Source organism: Onychostruthus taczanowskii, unplaced genomic scaffold (genome assembly GCF_017590055.1).
Source record: "Onychostruthus taczanowskii isolate IOZ18803 unplaced genomic scaffold, ASM1759005v1 scaffold36, whole genome shotgun sequence".
NCBI lineage: Eukaryota > Metazoa > Chordata > Aves > Passeriformes > Passeridae > Onychostruthus > Onychostruthus taczanowskii.
In genome coordinates this window covers 5,789,828-5,811,202 of record NW_024501015.1, presented here as the reverse complement: position 1 = coordinate 5,811,202, position 21,375 = coordinate 5,789,828, and the positions used below count along the sequence as shown (strand labels likewise).

Genomic DNA, 21,375 nt, shown 5'->3' with positions numbered 1-21,375 from the left:
ATATGTTATAATATCTAGAGAAAACTCCTTTTGGATGCCTGGAGCGCAGCAGTTTCAAGTACAGCTCAGGGAGTCAGAGCAACAACTCACCTTATGTCTGAGGATCAGAACACCCAAATTAATATTCCTCTTCAAGCTGACCCTTTCACACAGAGAGATTCCTTTAGCAATTAATTGATGTTATGCATTTTCTCTCATATTTGAAATATATTCTGTAGCAGAGGATAGAGTGTAACCATTATGTGCTTTATTTTTCCACTTCATAGAGGTGTATTAAACCCATTCCTGATGTTCTTGAAACATTGAGATATTTTACTGTTTGGGCCTGTTGTTAAATGCCAGGTAGCTTGAAAAGGCAGAAATAAGAAAGGAGTTTTTCCAGATACTGGAGAAAATAATACATGCTAATGCATCTAAAGAAATTGTGGGCCATAACCTGTGTGCATTTGAGGATAATCACTCTTTTTTTTTCCTTTAAAAAATGCAAAGCTCAGTTAAAAGTTCTGCTTGTTGGAGATTCAAAAGTAATAATACATGGAGTTTAATTTACATTTTACAGTTGCTTTTGGAGTTAGTTTTAAAAACATGACAGAGTAAACAAAGCTTCATTTGAAAAAAGAGAAAAGACAAATTAGACTATTTTCTGGTAATGAATGTCAGCAAAGTGTAGCCTGATTCCTTGTGATAGGAGTAAATGTATTTGCACAAATGCGCTTAAAAGGCAACTATTACTTTTTAATGAATGTAAGAGATTTACTTTTTTAGCAGAGCTACTAAAATAATAATCATACATAAAGGAGTACTTCACACAAACTCAGGAAATTATATTCAGAGATTTAGCTAGGGAATTTGGTTCTGGTTTGAAAGATAACATTCATTTCTACATGCAAAAAATTGTTTAGTTCATTAGCATACTTTTATTCTGCAGTCATTGAAAAGCGCTAATGCCCCCCAAATTACTTAGATGTAACTTAGTTTTATGAGTTATCAAGCACTAAAGATATAAAAGCCTTGTTATTCTCTGGTAGCTGTTGCAGTACTGTTCCAGAACACCACTCTTGCACAATAGGAGGCATTTTAAATGGTGGTTTGTTCCTCACATTAGTGTACCAGATAAGCTTGATTCTGAGATAATGTACTGACTGAAAGTGGACCTATGGTTTTAAGGCATCTGGTGAAGTGCAGACTGTCACATTAAAGCATTAAAATGTGTCTAATGGGCAGGCAGTGTGTTTTTTGAAGTGAGACTCATGTTTCATAATCTAATGCAGCACCAGTAGAAGATTAGTGACATCATTTTATCAACTAAGAAAAGTGATCAGACCAAAATGTCCTACCTTTATGCTGGATACAGATTTCCCTTGCTCATATCTATGAATAGATGAGGATGTGTATGTCCCTAAAATATAGTGGGATTGGCAGTGGAAAACAGTGGAGTTGTAGTTCTGAAAACCTAGTTGAGGAAGCAGACATTTGGGCTGTTTCCTGTAGAAACTCAGCTGGGTGTCACCAACAGGTGACAGTAGCAATCATATGCTACACATGCATTGCACTTTGGAAATTTCTCTTAATTGAAATCAGGCTCTGTTCATTCTTCAAAGAAACTCCTGACAAGCTCTATAGGCTATAGCATAATATCAGGCAGCAGGGATAAATGTTAGTGCATCATCTTCAGCACGGATTGTTAATGTCACCACAAAGAACCCTTTGTTCTCTGCAAAGCACTGATCTCTCCTCTCTGGTGACCAGTGACAGGACGCAAAGGATTGGCCTGAAGTTGTGTCAGAGGAGGCTTAGGTTGGATAGCAGGAATATGTTCTTCATCCAGAGGGTGGTCAGGCACTGGAACAGGATCCCCAGGGAAGTGGCCACAGCACCAGCCTGACAGAGCTCAAGAAGCATTTGGACAACAATCTCAGGCACATGGTGTGACTCTTGGGGATGTCCTATGCAGGCCTAGGAGCTGGACTTTGACGATCCCTGTGGGTCTCTTCCAATTCAGAATATTCTGTTAAATTCATAAACTCAGCTGAATTAGGCACTAGGAAACCCACTCTTAACTTCAGTTTAGCTCTGCTTGATTATTCCTTGATACTTTGTATTAATTAGGGTGAGTGTATCAGATAAAAAAGTAGAAACTAGAGAAACAGAGTTAGAAATAATTACCATGCTCTGGAAAACTGATTTGAGGGAACTCAGTGGCAACTTTATAATTAGGAAATTTATGCTAAGAGTGATATATATTTTTTTTTTGTCTTAATATAATAGAAAAACCAAAATCAACATGGTTCTAGAAAAATGTTCTCTACAGAACTGCTAGCTGTTAAATACCCAAACTGTACTAAGTGATAATACTCTTCTGCCAGACTGATAAGCACCTGTACAAAAGATATAGATTGCCAGCTAAATTAGTCTGGTAATCCTGATAAGTGCGTAGCGAGGTCTATAACATCTGCTAGGGGCAAAAATGTTTTCTGTAATACTTGCCTACCATCTATGTTTTCAGTCTATGCATGTCAATCAAATTATTTTGGGAACAGCTTTAACTTCTCTGATATAGAAAATGGCCTTGAAAAATTCCTTCAAATCCATGTTCTATATCTAGCTTTTGTCAGGGTAAAAGATGATTCTTCCTAGGTTGTGGCTTTGAAGCTGACTGGGGCTTGCACGGTTGTCCCAGACTGGAAGTGAAATTTAAAAAGTGTTTGATCTAATATTTCTTTGTTGGTTTTTTTTTTTTTTCCTTTTTTTTTTTTTTTTTTTTTTTTTAAACTCTTTCTCTCTAAAGAGAGAGAACATTTGAAAGTAACGGTGGTTGTATATAACCAACAACAGAGAAGTTGTCAGAAGTGACTGTTGCTTGTAGTGGAGGTGCCACTTTGGATTATATTCTTTAGTCATTATCACATGGCTAAATGCATTCCTAAGGCTGCTCTAAAGCTGCTCTAAAATGGTTGGCATAGTCTGGCTCATTGACATACGGGAATGCAAGGATGATTTTTAAATTCAAGATGAGTTACAGATGGGTTATACATACAAATGTATAACCCATACAAATACATACAAACTGTATTTGTATTGAATTCTTGCACAGCTTTATGAATAGAAATAAGAGCATTACATGTAAAGCTAATGAACTCTCAGTGCTCAGTCAGGTGGGCAGAATGAAAGTGATTACATACTCACATGAGACATTCCACCAGAGGGAAAAACTCTTTCTTTTGTTGGGCACATATTTTATCCTCAGTACCTTGTTCTGTTTGGAGAACATACACTAAATCTTGTTTAAGTATGAATGAGGTAGTTGATGTGTATAAGGCATCAAATCAATCTCTGAGACCTGCCTGTTGATAAGGCATGGAAGCCAAGGGCTTGGCAACTCTCTACTCACAAACTTCTTTGCAATCAATACTGCATTAATCATTTAGTTTCTGCTAATTTAAAATAGATATTCTTTCAGGGACTGCATCCAACACAGTGAAATGTGATGTAGCATCAGCATTGAGAATGGGAAGTAAAACCAGGAAATTTTAATCTGGTCTCCTAGAGCAAGTGTGACATTTGTCTACCTGAGTATAATTTATGCATGGTAAACTGAACATTTTCTGTAAGACACTTTCCCTGGGAGATACCTTTCCTCAGACAAAAGACTAAAGGCCAGAAAAAAGAGGTTATTCCAGTAGAAGCACGTTAGTATGGCAGTCCTGACTGAATCCTGCCAAATAGGTTGTGACAGAAAACAAGCATGATAGAGATAGGCTGTTTCAAATTTTTTGGTACAGTATTTCTCTTGCTTGTCCCTGGCATTTTATTTATGGGGGTTTCAGGATCTGGGTTATTTCACATGAGCACAAAACAAAAATTCATGTAAATGAAATAGTTGAAGAAAAAATCTTGTGCCTAAAAGGGGGGGAAATAAATGAGAGTGCACTTTTCCTGTATGAATCATATTAACAGAGCATAATTTGGGAACTGAAGTCCATTGCTTTGCGATGTATTGTAAGAGAAATTATTTTATCTTAGAAATGGAGGACAGCATCTTGGATGACAAATGTGTTCTTGTGTGTGACCTTCTCCCACATCCTTTTCTTCAAAGTTTAAAAGGCAAGAAGCTGTCAGTAGAGGTAGTAATTATTATAAATCTGGTCCCTGGAGGCGCTCTCATCTATGCTTGTATTTAATAAATCGTCTTTTCTGCCTTTTCCAAAACAATATTTGAAAGTCTTTTGGGCTTGCCTTTTTTTTTTTTTTTTTTTTTTTTTTCCACTCTCTCTCTCTCTATGTCTGATCCTATTGCAAGGCACATCTCTAGATTACTCTGTTGGCTCCCCATGTTCTGCACAAGAGCAAAAGTCTATGATGGATGTTAATCCCTCTCTGTGGTCATGACTAAACAGACATGCCATGTAACTGTTGATTTCACTGTTTGCTTTCAAGTCCTCTATGTTTGGATCTATATATCATGGCTTATAACCTTAAATCTTTCCATATCTTTTGACCAAGTGACTTGCTGTTACTAACAGCAATTCTGGAATCTACTCAATGCTTCATCAGCCTCCAGTTAATAAAATTTGTGTTTTTAGAGAATGAGGATAAAAGCAATCTATGTGAGCCTTCCTGAGTGCTTTGAACAATTAATTCAGGGAACTTTTTGATTATAGATTATGCTCCATTCTTTGTGGTTTTTCACATACCTTAAATTACTTTTTGTATACGATGCTCCTGGAGAGCACTTGTGAAGTAGATGCATAGGTCACACAATGGCACGACTTCAGCCATGGAAGTTTAAAAAAGGGCAGCAAGCTTGATGATTCTCTCCTCACTCTTTGAGAACACTGTAAAAATGTGTACCAAATTGACGATTTTTGGAGATCTTACAGATCCAGTCACAGTGAAGGTGAATAATTACCATATCCGGCTCCCCTCTTGACAGAGGATAGCAAAAATATTTGTCCAGAAAGATAATTAGAGGAGGTAGAAGTTATAAAAAAAAAAAAAAAATCCAGTAGCAGTTGGGTTAATCTGTGCATTCGAGCAAGCTTAAATGAAGGGATTGTTTGTGTAAATTTGGCTTGAAGGATGATTTTCATGCATTGATCCACTTCTTAATTCAAAAGATTTTGTCAGAAGCTTGTTTTTATATCCTCATTGCAGCTGATGTAGTCCCTTGTGTCAAGCCATCAGGAATTGTAGTACCTGACGTGAGATGACCCAACAAAGGCAGCAGATGTCCTTCAGAGGGTTTTGTTTCTTACCTAGATTTACAAAGCCTATTTTGCTGAAGTTGTTTAAACCACAATCACATACAGAGAGTCTGGTTGTGACTGAGAATCTGTAACTCAGTGCCATGACTATTTTCCAAATGTGTTAGTTATTTAACAGAACTGTGTTGCTTAGATGTGACAGGCCACTTTGTGGGTGCCATCAGCTCCCTCTCTCCAGAGTACAAGTAAGGACAGAGGTAGACTTCGCCAAAGAATTCTGTGGTTATTTCCATGGCAACTATCTAGGTGCACAGACTGTGCCTCAGCTAATATAAACCACCTGGGCATTTCTGGGGGCTGTGAACAAAAATTAAGGGGTCAAGTTCTTGAAGAACATGAGAACTGGAGTCTTTCATGTCCTCATATGCACATACATTTAAAATTATATACCCCTGCTTGTTGTTGGAAGCACATTTAGACAGTTGCCCAAAAGCAGGCCTGTGGTTTATTTCTTTACAGTGTATCCCGATAGCAAACTCTGAAATTATTGTTTTTCAAATAATAGCTATAGCATATCTTCTGTAAGAGAACCTAACTCAGACAAACTAAAAGCATAATCGAGGATTTAATATGAGCACAAAACTTAAAAAAAAATTGAAGGGCAAGTTTATTTTTATTTATTTGAATTTGTTTTTCGTGACTTTTTGGTTTCATTGCTGTGGAAACTGAAGACTTTTCCTTTAAAATGTTTGAAACCTGTGAAAGTGGGGATTTTCTTTTAAATTATCAAATGCTTAATGGAATAACACAATCCCCCAAAGCATAAAGAATTCTTGAATGTCAATATTTGCAATGAGATCTGTTTATTAGCCATACTGATATATTTGCTCATCTGTATGCTCCAGTTCTTAGGAAGCTTCCAAAACTGTCTGGCATATCCTTTAGCCAGTGGAAATATAGTAGAATCCAAAACTGTGCAAAACGTGCCCTTTTTGGCTAAACCCATGTCCCTTCTTGGACATGTTTGTGCCAGAGCAGATGTGGTGTGCAGCTGAACACTATTTACTCCGTGGGAACATCCAGCTGAAAAAATTACCCACACTGTGAGTGCAGCAAAGCTTCATTTCTGTTGCTTAGTTGAGATCCACTCTACCAGAGAATCTGACTGGGGGATTTGCTGGGGTGTTGATAGGAAAGATTTATTATCTTTGGAAAAATAGAATAATATTAACAGAATGCTGTATACTTGTAACAATACATTTTAAAGCCAGGCCTTGATAAGGGGTGGTACTAAAAAGACTTGTCATGGCAATGTTTTAGGCTTACTGGATATTTACAGGAGAGTTGGCCACAGGTACTGCATGCTGGAAACAGTGTTTTTACCCCTTGCTAGCATCAAGGGAGATTTTTCTTTTTTTTCATTTTTCATGTTTTCCTCTTTTTTTCCCTTCTTTTTTCCCTTCCTTACTTTTTTCCCTTCCTTCTTTCCTTTTTCCTTTCTCTTTTTATTTTTTTTTTTTTTTAATTATTCTCTTTTTAAATTTATTTTTTTTAAACTAATTTGGTTTAGGATTTAAGATGTGAAAATCTATCTGCCTTTGTTGTATTTTTTTTAATTTGATGATGAAATTGTATGCAATACTTGCTTGCAATCCTCCCCTCCTAATTAGAATTGGACTTTCATGCATTTCAAGGGCTTCATTCGAGTGCAGGTGGAAGGGAATCTTGGCTTGATTGGTTGTGAAATGTGTTCACAACTGTAGATGTGTTCTGTGAAGTAAATATGAGAGGGAAAAAATATACTTTGGTAGTGTCTGAAAATGCAGTTAACACTGCCATAGGTGTAAGTGTGGGAGAGAAGGGAGAATGTTTGGGGATGGAAGATTGAGAAGAAGAGCAAGAAATCAGGAGATGAGTTAAAAAGAGAGCTCCTGAAAATATTTTCACATTCCTTACAAAATAAGCAAAACAAAAAAACCCCACAAGAACAATATATTTACTGAATGAGTCAAATTGTGAAGCAAATGAGTCATAATGCAGAAAGAAAAATCTTCCATATGCAGATAGCAGGCAACATAACCACATTTAGGCTCTGAAACATTTTAACTAAGGTAGTACTGCTATGTTCCAGGATGTGGACTAAAGTACTGTGTCCAGAGGAAAGAAAAAAAAAGTATAAGGATGCATTTCCTGGTCTTGTAATTGCTATAAAACAAAATATTTATGCTCTCAAAAGCATGATAATTTATTTTTTCCTTAAAAGCTGTGTAAGAATATGGTCTAACAAAGTCAAGAGTTTATGGGAAATAAATAGAATGCATTATATTGAAAATGGATTCCTGAGAAAGATCAATAAATGCTATAATCAGCAGAATAAAGTTATCAAAATGTAAATATTTTAAACAAAACAGAATTTAACAATTTCCAAGATAAGCTATTCCCTCAAAGTGCACTGAAGATATTTTCTAGTTTACATAATGTAATTAAATTGAAGCCTGAAGAATTCAAATTTCTCCCGAAGACATTATTGGCAAGGTGATTTAATGTGGTGATAAGGATGAAAGTGTGGCATGTCTGAAGGCCACAGGAGTTTTATAAAATTGCATTTGAAAGCTGACAATTGTTTACAAGATTTTTTTTTAACTACTCAATAGTGTCACAATGAACAGATCTTTATCTTTTTTAGCAGCACAACCCCGTTCCTGACACAATTTGGGTCAAGTTCACCCCAATGTAACTTTGATAGTCTTACAAAATCTATACCAGGAGAAAATGACCCATTTTTATCTTGTGAGCACAGTGTAAGGAAAATGTGAGATGGTGTTTTCTTACAAATAATAAGCTATTTTGTGTATATTCTTTCACTATTAAGAGGGATTAGTACAAGTTTTATATACACTTCCTCACAATTGCTTTTTTCATGTGGTGGGAGATGTTGTTAGTCGAACGCTGCTGTAGAGCCAAGAACTCCAGGGATTCAGCCTTTTTTCTTTCACTAACTAATCCCTCTTGTTATATTAAAAATCCATGTTTCATCTGTAAAACAGGGGTGTACTATTTCTTATCTTATAAAATCATCTAGTAGAAACTGCAACAGCTCTTGCAAAAATATTAATATTATATCATAAATGCTAATGTACTTTCATCCTTTTATATTATGAGTGCCTCAAGTCTGGTAAATTAGGTCTTCATCAGTCAGGTTACAGAAAGATTAATTCTGTGAAGCATATCTTGACACTGGTGGGCATCTCAAAAGGTGACAATATTTTACTGGTGATGAGTCAGGGTCATTTACCTTGCTTAGTTGAAAGGGTCTCTAGCTCGCAATAAAAAGGGAGAGAATTATTTGTGTAGTGATGCTTCCCACTAGAGGAGCTTTACAGTCAAACTGTCCCTCTTTAAAGGATTTATTTGTTCTATAAGAATGTCATGGTGTGACCCCAGAATGACAGTGAAATGCTATTTATGGTATTTAGCCAGTCATCAGAATGACTCATGTAATATGCCTTTATTATCTCATAATTTGGCTTTTCTAATGCGTTCAAAACTATGTACATATGTGTAGTAGTAGAATTAAAAATCTGCCTTTCTTAAAGTTCTGTAATTCACATACTTTGCAATTTCTAGGGGAAAACTATGGCAACTCCTGTGATGTCCCCCTTCCAAGTAATAGGTGTTTCTTATCTGCCATTTTAGAAAATCTTCTGGCAGGCTTGAATACATGTTAGTCAAGGAAGGAAGATCAAAGGCTAATCCATTCGTAGCCTCTGAGATCTGACCTTCCTTAGAAAATATTCAATGAAAAGTTTAAAATGACTCTTTACAAAAGGGCAAAAGACTATAGCAGAAAAATATGAAATATGAAGTATGAGCAACAGCAGGACCAAAGCACCAGTTTGTCAGTTTCTGGACTTGAAAATCAGATTAAGTAGTCACATAACATGTAAAGAAAAATCCGTTTCTTTGAGCTTGCTATTTGATTGCAGCATTTTTTTTGTAACTTTCTTTTAAAGAAACCCTGAAAGTATTAATGATAAAATACCTTGAAACCTCGAAACTGTGGGGTTTTTTTGTGATTGTTATTTCTTCAAAATTATCTGAATCTCTAATTTTCTGGATTTTATATTAAAATATAACTCCAGTGAAAAGTCAATGATTAATAATTCCTTTAAAAATATCAATCTATTGTGATTCCTTTTACTGAGGCACCTAAGAATAACTCTCAGAATAACTCACAGTCACATTTTATTGCTTATAACAAAGATTTCAATTAGCAGGAAGCTGCCCATCAATTTTGTGATGCATTTTCTCAGTTAAAAATTGTATTTTAATCGTGAGCTTGCATTTTTTATCTCTTGGAAAAACCCCCAAACAGTAACCTAATAAATAGCTTACATGGAAACTGGGGACAGTTTTAATTGTCTTGATTCAGACCAAGGCATTTTCCTTTGGTCTTGACTATCTGTGGTGACACGTTGATGTGAGACACTTAACCTGAAGATTGTCTTTTATTGTGTGCTCTGGTGGAGTCATAATTTAAAACATTCATAGCATCAGACAGCTAAAATCACAAGCTTATTAAAGTACTCGGCAGGTGTCTAGGAGACAGTAGTCCCAATTCCTGTAGTGGCTGGGTGATGATGAGAGGTAAAGCACATGCTGTGGAACTGTGGATAGTAATCCTTGCATAAGGGGGACAAGACTTATATAGCCTGCAAAATTGCTGGCTAGCTCTATCTGGAGCTAATCTTCCCATCTGCCAGGTGGTTTCACTGGAAAACCCTGGTTTCCAGTTTTCTTCCACTTTTTCCAGGAAAAGACTCTCTCAGAGGACCCTGACTAAAACCATGGTTCACTTTTATTCTTACCTTATGCATTGTTTGGGATATTAAATGAAAATAGGTTCCTAACCTGGCCAGAACAGTTGTGAGACCCAGAAGACAGAGTAATAGCCAGTATGACTTTTTTTTATGCTCAGCAGCAATGAGCATGAACCCACTGTGACTTTATTAAGAGCAATTCCTAACACTTATGAATAATAATAAATTGTTGTTATTATTATGATAAATGATATTATTTATTGTAATAATAATAAAAATAAAAAGTTCAGAATTAAAATATAATGCTGAAATATTCAGCATTATAATTTAACTTCCTCCTTTTGATCAAATGTCTCTCTGGCATACTGAATAGCAAGTAAAAAGTAACACAATAGCATGCAAATTTTATCACTCCTAATTCTACTCTTTGATTGGCTTCATATCCAATGATGAAAAATAAATTACCTTGTTGAGGAGGAATGAGTAAGAAAAAAATGAGGAAACTGGAGTGCTAGTGTGCCTTTTGACCTGTGTAGCAAGTTAATTATACACTTGAGAAAGCATCTAGCATAGTAGTATTGCGCTGCATGCATTTGTGTGTGCACAAGGCTGGATACAAATACGTGTGTATATTAGCATGCATATGTGCTTTATGCAACAGTGCACTACCTCGTGCTCAGTACTTCCTGAATTTGTTCTTAAAGTCATTGGTTTTAAAGGATGAAAATGAAGATGGAGCATGACCCAGTGGATTTTAATGTATAGACAGTTACTCTTGGTAAAAATAATTACTTAATTAAATGCTCTGGTGGACAGTGATTAAGGAAGGAAGTGGTAGATGAGTGATGAAAAGTATATCAGTACAAAAGTATCAGAAACTTAGAGAACATGATAAAATAACTTTAGTGGGATTAAATAGGCACTGCAGACTTCTGTGTTACATGGTTTTACTGAGGCCTTCTGTTTCTTACTCTATTTTCCATGAAAGCTTTTCTGTCAGCGATGCAGTTTTCCATTGCACAAAACTAAACAGCCAAATCAATGCAACCCTCAGATGAACTAGAAGTCACTTTTACATTGCAGTCAACTCTGTCTGAGCAGTCAGGACATAAATGTTCATGAAATGACAATTACCTTTTTATATAAGAGAATGGAGGATCTGCAGGAGAAGTGAGCTTAGAAGTCCGGTGCACCACCCTGCATCTTCTGCTCTGCTATCTGCACACCCTTCCTCAGGCTGGGCAGGGATGCAGACCCCTACAGCCAGCTCTTCCTCCATTAACACTTCCAGGCTATTATGGTTTTGACATAACAAAATCCTCCAGCACAAGATGGATCCCTAGACAGTCAGTACACTTGGAACACTTGTCTCATATCTACAGAGATTAAAGAGATGTGCCTGGGGTTTTCAAACCTAGCTGAAATTCTTTCAGCTCCAATGCTCTGTAGAAATATGAAGTGAAGTTATGAGATACATCTTCATCTGTTTCATTCTGTTCATCTGTATAGTGCAGAGAAGAAAAAATTCTTTGAGGGCTTAGACCAGAATTTTCTGCCTATATATTCATATCTAGACAGCTAGAATAACTATTCTTATTAGAAGTGTTACTGAGCAGCAAACTAAAAATCACTGAATTATCTCAAAATAGCCACAACACTCCATTTAGGCTGTTGAAATTCAAAATTATTAATTTTCTAATTATATTGGTATAAATAAATTGCAAAGTATTTGTATTGAGACAGACCCTGAAAAGTGCATGTCAAAGAGGGTATATGGCTTTGGGATACAGTGTTTTTGTTCAGCTGTGGGAAACAGAATTGCTTATATGCTGCTATTATGGCAAGGTGTTTTCAAATCTGATAATTTAATTCAGAGGTATGGCAGATCAGAAGGAATCTGTACAGAAAAGAGATGTAACAAGAAGGGAACAGATACAGAGAGGAGTTTTTTGCTGTATGTGACATTCTAAATTAGAGTGGCAGAAGTCTCTGTCAATAAGATCAAAAGGTGGGAACAGAGATGAAAACACTCCTTTTACTGGTTTTTTTTTATTATAAACCACATAGAATTGTATTTGAACACTATTGGCAGAATGTTAAGAAGCAGTTACACCTTTCCATTTCCCCCGGGAAAAGGATAATGGAGCATTTGAATTTAGAAGAAATAAATAGTTTCTGGATGATTTTAATGTTCTTTTTCTGTTCACTATTAATGCCTATATCACCTAACAACAACTTTGTGACACGCTGCCATTTTCTCTTAAAGAGAACCATGAATACTTTAAGTTTAGATATTTAAAGTTAAAATACAGGGATTTTAGCAGACCATGGTTATTGTAGGATGAGAGCTTGGTCATGTAGGAGTTGTATTTTTTTCAGTGCCTGACGTTTTTGAGACAGATATTTTTGATCTTTGATTTTTTTTTTTTTCACAGAGTGAAATATTGAGGCACTCTGGGGTCATGTGAGAGCCCAGGAAATTTCCCCAGTCACTGAGGAAGCTAATTTATAGTTAATTCCTTAGGAGACAATTCAATTCTTCTTAAATAAATTATATGCTTGTTTCTCTTGCAGGTGTTTCTCATGTTCTGTTCTTAAGTGCTGCTTAGTGTTGCTGAGCACAGTTGGTAGTTGCTGTGGTGTTCCCAGATGGAGCTGAAATTCAGTGGGAATGGGTGATCTGCAGGGGTCCCAGATTGTTTCAAGGATTTGGAAGCCTTGGCTGGGATTCAGCTGGCAGAGTGTGTATGTGTGTGTGTCTGTGGGTGTCTAGGAGTGAGCAAGGTGTCCAAGCTCCCCTTTGGATTGGTAAAACTCCAGTCAATACAGTTAATGGAGCTTGGAGAGCTGTTTGGCCACCCAAAGCTGTTGTCTATTTCCAGATGTAATGAGTAACTCTTCTGACTTTGATCAGTTTGATCTGCTTTGACTGTGGTGGGAAATTAGACATCCACATTGCAGGTACACACACAAATAGACACCTAAAACCTGAAATGTCAGTCTCTGAGTCAAATGCCACCTACAGTCAGATATTGCTGATATTTTCACTTCATGACAATTTGCTCCTTGCACTTTGCTGTGGAATTTGCGTGTGCGAAATTACAAAATGTTTACACCTGGACAGGCCTATCAAATTCAGTGCTCCTGTGAATAAATCTAATACAGATTCTTAAAAACAATCTCATAAAAAGTTGAATACTGTGCTATTACTTGCATCCTTTTATAACCTCAAATTAGTGTCTTGCCTGCTGCCATTGTGTCTTCTTCTCTTTTTGCATGGCACTTTCTGACTTGCATTTCCTTTGATAGTTTTAGCTAAAACAGCTTTTCCTTGACTATCAAAGAGGAATTCAAATGCAGCAATAGTGTTTTCTATGAGATTAGTTTAACTGTTTCTGTGCCACTGCAGATGAAATTTCTTCCTGTCAGATTACAATTTATCATGGGATGAGTTGCCTCAGGGAGGCGTCTGTAGCACTGGCTACTTTAGTTGAGGTGCTGTCTCTTATGGTAATTAAAGCAGGACATACCTTAAGCTCCTGCCTCTTCTTAGTTATAAATGTGGTGCTGGCACCTTGCAATCGCTTTGGATGCTCCTGCAAAGTACCTCCGTTCCCCAAAGCAGGAGGGAAGTAGTAATGTTTTGCAGCTGGCAGTGCTTGTGTCCCTTCCTGGCTGTAGGTCTATGCTCCAGCCTCCCTCCCACTGATCAATCCAGTAGAAAAAGCAAACTGCTTTGCACCCATTCACACTGGGTCTGCACATGCTGGCATTTTGGTTTTACAGTTAAGTATTAAACCACAGCTCAGTGCCTTCATGATCACTGTGAAACCTAAAATCATACTGCATTTCTACTTCTTCTTTCCCCCCTTTTCTTCTTTGAACAACTACATACAGTATCAAAAAAATGAAGGCATGGGGTTTTTTGTGGTTGTGTCTTGAAATACTTCCCTTTAGGTACTTAAGGGTATGGGAAGGGATTAATTTTTAATATTCTATAGGAGCAAACAGAATACAAATAAAATCAGTTGCAGATTTTGTGTTTCAAGATATTTTATTTCTTATAGGAAAATTAGAAGCAGAAATGTTTGGGAAGAAAACAGCTAAAAAAGCCTGGATAGGAAAATTGATGCTGCCTTAGATTACTAGAGGTCACTAGATGACTAAAATGTTGTTTCATGTTCAGAAAATGGGAAACTTTAACTAAAATTCTTTCCTCGTTCAGCCACAAAATTAGCAAAGAAACTAGAATTTAAAATACAACTTGGAACAAAATTATAAAAGAGGAATCAAATGCTAATCAATATAAATTAGAAGTAGAAACTATGGAAAATTTATATGGAAAGCTAGAAGCAGGAAATGAAAATTCTGTGGTTGGCAAGGCAAAGGACAATGAAATGGTTTTAGTGTATTAATAGCAAAAGTCCTAATCATATAAGCCACTAGATGGAGATAGTAAGATTGTTACGAGTAATTTGAAAGCACCATAAGTGGTAAAAAAATATTTTTATCCTATATTTTGAAAAATGCTTGATGCAGTCTCCATGTAATGAGCGTGCAAAGGCACTTTCCAAAAGGTCTGGAGGAAAGAAAGGAAGATGTAAAGCAGCAGCTGCTTGGTAAAAACTATTTAAAATTGACAGTCCTGGACAATTTGCACACAAGAGTCCTAAAAGATGTGTTGAGAAAATATCAACACATTCTTTATGCACCTTGTTGAAGGAAAAAAAAAAGAGCACTCAACAACTCAAAGCCAAACAAGCAACAAGAAATCCCACCCAACAACCCACCACCCCTCCAAAAAAGCCCCCAAACAGACATTCCCACATTAAAACATAGGCTGATGCCTGTGCAATAATTGCTTTTTATCATTTGAAACTAAATTAGGTGATCTCTAATTAATCATGTAATAAATTGTTATTTTAGTTTAATCAAACACAGTTAAAGCAGGCAGAATGAGTAGATGAATTTACTATATACTATCTATTTTTTTACTTGACACTTATTAGTTGATTGATAAATATGATTATAGAAATAATAGAAGTGCATAGTTTTGGCCATTTGATGGTGCAATCAGAAATGAAACATGCATCCATTCATAGATGAACAGATGCATCCTGTAAATCAGAGTGCAAAAATAAAAAAAATCCTGAGTGTGAAATCTGTACAAAACTTCTTAGTACAACATCTGGATTTCTAAATCTGTGTTTTTAAATTGTGAGAATACACTGTCTGGATTTGTGATAAGTCTACAAAGTATGTTGCAAAATTGTGGAGTGTGTTGGAAAGGTGGACAGAAAAAGTGGAACATTAATTAATCATTCACCTCACAAGAGGTAGAGATGAATTGTCTGCTTGTGATATGCTCAAACCCCACATGTTAGAGAAATTGTTCTGAAAGCTGTACAGAAATAAAAGGGGAAGAAGGAGAAAGGGAAGATTATGCAGGCTGGACATTGGATTGTCATCAATTCCAGTTTTAATTTTTGAGTGTAAAAAGTTACATTTTGTGTGTGGATGTGTTTCAAAATATATTTGACATGCATTCAGACAAGCTTTTCAGTCTTGTTTGCTTTTAAGACCATATTTCTATTTAAAATTGTTATCAATATACATAGTCAAAGAAGCTTCTGCACCAGTTGTGTATTCATTCACATTTATTAACTTAAATCTTGCCCCATGCTTGGGAGCAGAAGACGACAGGAGTGGGCATTTAGTGAAACAATTAGCAGCAACATGCCCAAAATGTGGGTTTTTGCTTTTTTGTTTAATAACTATCCATGCCTATGGGAAGGAAATCCAGAAGAATATGACCTTTCAATTGCTACATGTTGTCTGTGTTTAAACTACAAAATACCAGAAGTTGTAGCTTTAAGCTTAGAAAAAAGCATATTGTTCTATTTATATTTCTTAAGCTGTGTATGTGGAAAATCCCAGTTGCTTAAAAAGAGCAGTGCTGTAAGTACTGTTACTGAACTGATAAAGTCTGCTTGGCAAAGCTTTGTAAAGGCTCTCAGAATCAAAGTGAGCCTGTTTACCTCTTGAAAATGCTTTTATAGGAGGTTCTGGTTAGCCATTTCCAATAGAGAAAGGAGCAGTTGATCAGATAGCAGCTAAACTAATGAAAAGCATCATGGAAGTGACAGGAAGATTAATTAAGTTCCTCCAGTTGTATTCACGTGTTGTGGTACGGAGTTCCTTCGGGTACTGCTGCAGTTAAATGGTATTCATGGTGACAAATATTGCACATTTCCAGAAGTGACACTTCTGAGTCAAGGGTAAAAAACACATTTGGTTGTTTTAGCATGTGAAGAATGTTCAAAACCAAAGATGAGCCTCTGTGGTTGTTTAAAATATACAAATTTAACTTGCTCCTTCCCTTCTTATCCTTTAGTGTAACCTCAGGAGATTAGTAATGAATCACAAAATCTGCATTATTGTGTAGTATGTCTTAAACTGCTCCAGATGGCTTCAAAATAAAAACAAACCAAACTTCTAGCTGATGTACTTAGTATATTTGATTTGAGGCAGAAAAATGTGTGCTTGGAAACATTTTCAATTACTTTTGGAGGCTTACAAAGCTGTGGCTTGTTTGCTGTTCTTTCTTTCTGCACTGTGGTCACTCATAGGAATGAAATAACTTTGATACATCAATTTCCGAATTATGTGGAAATTCTAGTCCCACTTTGCTTGCAATAATCTTTTAGTTTTGGGATGCATTTGGTGAATTAATAGGCCAAGTGTGATTTGGGTTGTTTCTCGCATTTTCTTTTCAGAAATGAATGTTTCCACAATAATTTTTTGTTCTTAATAGCTGGCTCTGTACAGTAGACAAAATTTATTTTAGGAAAATCTGGAAACCTCTGAGATGTATGAAATCTTTTAGCCTACTACACATGATGCATAGACTTAAAATGTTTTGTCAGTAGTGTATTTGTTGACTATTATTGCACTTCTGCCAGCCAAGAGTTCCCTTGTCAGTTTCTGCATTTGCAAGAGATGATCTGTGGTCAGCCTCACTGACATTTGTCAAAGCCAACTGGTAAGAGTTTGGGTATAAATCTAATATTAGTTACCTCCTGGAAGAGTTCAAGGCTAGAAGAGGAGTTTCCAGGAATCCTAGGGAGTTAACTAGGTACATTAATATTAAATATTAATTAGTCTCTGCAACAGACTTGCCTGTGAGTGGCTTTAATACTTACTACGGAGGCATTGTCTAAATCAGTGGATAGATGAATCAGTAGAAAGCACAGAACAGAGGAGATAATTAATGAAGTTGGCCCTCTGTCTGTAGATGAAGTCGAGTGTGGAGAATAACCTGTAGCTTTCCTAGCTCTCCTAGCTTTCCCAGGTCTGGAGAAATGTAAGGTATGTGCAGTATTTCTGGGCCATGTGTGCTATGTACTTTTTGTTTATTCCAAGGAGGTGATGTCTTGTGGGCTGTTCTGCATTTTGGAAATCTGCCCTTTGTGGCAAAGCTTTTATCAAGGTGAGAAAGGGCAGAAGAACTCAAGGTGGAGATGCTATTATGGAAAAAGAAACAGGTTGTTGGAAAAGAGGATTTCAGGGAGTAGAAGTTGCTTCTTTATTAGAAATAAGAATGAGGGCTAGCTGGTTTAGGAGAAGGTAATTTTTTTTCTTGTTATGTTTATGCTATTGTTGAATCACAAGAGTTTGGGGATTTTGTTTTTATAAGTGAGTAATGTATGAAAATATGGTAATTTTGCAGTGGACCAGTATCTGTAGCGAAGTTAAATGCTGGTTAACCTGCACTGACTTGTTGATGTTTGGAGAGTTTGCACCATGGGCTGACATCATGGACTAATTTGCTCGTTCATTCTGCATGATCCTGCATGCACAGGCTGGGGCTGCTCAAATCTCCAGGCACTCATAAGTGTTTGCTGCTCCTGACTGTACTTCCCCACAGCTGTTCTCAGCAGAATCCTCAATGCTTGCATTAAAACACCAGCCATTTGGGATTGCAATTACTAAACTAAATCCTGCTTTCACTGACAGTGACAATATCTCAGGGAATAAAATTTATTTTTTCTTCCTTGCTTGAAACCCTACTTCTTTTTGCAGTTTATTAATGTTGTATGTGTGTAAGTGAAAGCAGAGTTTGTCATAGAGTATGTGAATTTGGGCTGTGAAAGCTTTCCAGTGATTTTTCCCTCCTACCTTGCATTTCTGTAGTTGAAATGAAAAGAAATTGAAGTTCTTGTTTCAGTTTCTTTGTTTACTTTAATTGCATACTTACTCTCAGAACACAAATAAGGTGCAATAAGGAGGAGGGAGGTTGTCCTTCTTGTTTTACATCCTACAGGGCAGAACAAAACTGGAGGTAACATTCAGAGCCAAGTAGTGAAGTACATGTCAGTCAGACCACATGGCACTTTGGTGTTTACATTGCCTGAGGATCTGACCTGCCATCAGACACCGCTGAACTGGTACAGGTATTGTAGCACAACAGCATTTCAAAAAGGGGTGTTTAAAGGCAGCATGGTCCTTACCTGAGCACTAATAACACATCTACACAGACATGAGCATTCTGTTCCCATGGCATGAATCAGGGGGAATATTGGCTTGGTGGAACATGGAGGTAGCCTATGTCTTGCAGAGTTTGACTCCTGGCAGAATAACCCCAATCTTTTTTTTCTGTGATAGGGTAAATGCAGCTTAACAGGCAAATGCTGTGCCTGGGTGCAGGCTGTCTTAAAGGACGTCACGCAGTGCCTCTGCAAAAGCACTTCAGAGCTGGAGAAGGAGCTGAAGAATTTCACAGAGAATTGATTCTCTGAGCTTTTACCCTCCGTGAAGGGAGAGGAGGGAATGCTCGTGCTGCAGAAGGCTCCTGATAGTAGCTTATACCTACTGCTCAGGGAACATTAGAGTGTTTCAGCTGAGATATTTTAAACCAGTCTTTGAGGATGGTATTTTCCCTTTTAGTGAGGTGTCCTTCCCTGTGTTTTAGAAGCAAGTGAGCATTGTAATGATGAAATAAAGGAAAGGAATGTGCTGTGAACACCTTGTTACTTGCTGTCCGCACTATGTAGTGGAAACATAGGCCATGATTTCTAGACAGCTTTTTTTTTTTTTTCTGCATGGATTTTTAGATGGCATTTCTTCACTGTGATTTACGATGTGGTTAACGTACATTGTTGGTCAGTCTGACCCACACAAGAAGATTTGATCTTCCTCCCTTGTGCACTGTGGCCTCAAAGTGCACTCCTGCACTGTGTGCTTTTCAGTTGTGAAACAAAACTTATTTTGGAGTTTGTGTACCATGGCTCTCTCGTTTCAGAGCTTGCCTCTTGCTAGGGGCAGTTGAAATAAGAAAGGGTACTGAGAAAGGCCAGGTATCAGAAATGAATAGCTGTGGGACTGCTGGTGAGGACTGAAATTGGTGTCCCAATTTCCTGTGAGTGTTTAATCTCAGTAACATTCATACAGGTGGCATGAAACCTCGTGAGGGCAATGCTGCAGAGTACTCTTGAGGAGAGATGCATAGCAGCACTGTACACCAGGACTCTTACCTCTGTTGCTGCAACTGGAGTGTTCCTTGGCTGCTCTGCTGCTGCAATAATTTTGCCCAAAGTGATTGGACCTCATGAAATAGTAGTTATTGTGTGGTGGTTTTACAAATAAGAAGAGGAGCTTTAAATGAATTATACCTGTCATCCTCTTTCCTGTAGAATGAAAGCATTCATCCCATTAGCTCCTATTATAATGAAATAAACGCTTCAGCATACTGTCCATTACTTTTTACCTTTATTTAGTATAAGTGTATTATCACTGATACATGCCAGACTGACAGCAGGAAACCAATGTCCTCTATTGATTCAGAGAAGAGACATGTGTGCATAAATACCCACCGCATTGTCTTCACCACACTGCCGCACTGGCGTGTTGTCGGCTCCATCCCGAGGCACTGCCGTGTACGTGGTGGACAGTATTCTGGTGTGTCTTTGGTCTTGCTTCCTCTGAAGCTGCTACTGGTTCATGTAGCATCAGGGATCATGTGGGGACCTATTTACAACAAACTTAGGACCACTCCGTCATTGAATAGTAAAATACCTACCAGCTGCTAATGACTTATCTACCTGGGCCAGAAAGCAACTAGAGTAGAGACCTGGAGGGTGAAAGGTTTTAAACTCCGTTACAGATCCTCGTTGTTGTGTGTCTCCTGTCCTCATGCTTTGTTATTAAGGTGAAGAAATTTTAGTTTAGAAAATTGGTTCAGCTATATTGAAATTGAACTACCTATTTGGCAGTTGCTTTTTTTAAAAATAGAAACAGACTTGTTTTTATCCAATGTTTGGATTGAAATTATTTATTGAAGAGGAACTATTGATTAAAAAGAAAAAAAAAGTCTTAGGGGTACATGATCTTGCAAAATGCCAGGCATCTTTGTCTTCTGTTGAAGTTGGGGTATTGGGACACTCAAAGCTTCTCCTGGAGCCTGCCCTTCAAAGAAAAATACACTAACAATATACTCTCTGTCTTTCCCATCTATTATGTAATTGAGCACGTTATGTCACTAAATGCATTTACTGCCAAGAAAAAAAAAAAGCCTGCATAATTTTAGAAGGGGTTTTTTTTTTTTTTTTTTTTTTGTGCAAACCAGAGTTAGGTTAACCAGGATATAAGAGCATGTCGTTGCGAGCTCGAAACGAAAAGATCTGTTTGTAGTACTCTTAGTCCTGATGTCACAGGCACAGCAAGGACATCAGAAGGAGGAGTCAGATTACAGTAAGAATGGGCAGTGCAGCATGCAGCCGGAGTAAACGCTAAATCAGACAGGGATTGTATCAGGGATAAGACTGCCTGCAAAGCGCTCATCCTGAGGAGGCACACTGCTCTCTCACGCTTCTCGTGCTGGGAAATTTCCACATAATGTAGAATGAAAAAGCTCTGTTTTACATGTCAGCCCTGTGCAGGAGCTAATGCTGAAAACACAGCCGTGGGATCCTGACTGCATGATTAATGAGAAACATAATGTATTTTGGTAAGTGTTAACTGTGATGTAATTCTGCTTCTGCTCACATTATCAATAGGAGTGATTATTACAGATTTCGGATTCAAGAACATTTTGTGCTGGCACGCACCTAAAACTGACAACTGGGGAATCCTGCCGGCTGTGCAGTTTGAAAGGATTCCATTGTCTGGGAAATTTTCTGTTTGAGTGGGCTACTGCGTAGTTCTAGCGGTTTGAAAAACAAGCTAGATAAGATGAACTCGTGCTAGGTTTGTTTTAAATGAACTTGTGTTTCATCTGCTGAGAGGGGATGAGAAATGCTTGTGAGGCATGGGAAGTTTTAGACGAACTTAATGTAATGGACGAGCTGCTGCTG

General features: G+C 37.3%; 1 protein-coding gene across 2 annotated transcripts in view; it reads left to right on the top strand.

Annotated features, from left to right (window-relative positions):
- ZNF385D (zinc finger protein 385D) overlaps positions 1–21,375 on the top strand; it is a 411,917-nt gene that overhangs the window by 229,296 nt on the left and 161,246 nt on the right. The window contains exon 1 of one of the 2 annotated variants that reach the window (XM_041411493.1): positions 20,830–21,029. The exons of the other annotated variant lie outside the window; for it this stretch is intronic. Within the exon in view, the coding sequence (XP_041267427.1) occupies positions 21,008–21,029 (22 nt within the window). The 5' untranslated portion in view covers positions 20,830–21,007. Of the gene's footprint in view, positions 1–20,829; positions 21,030–21,375 lie in introns of those variants that run through there. 2 annotated transcript variants of the gene reach the window in all.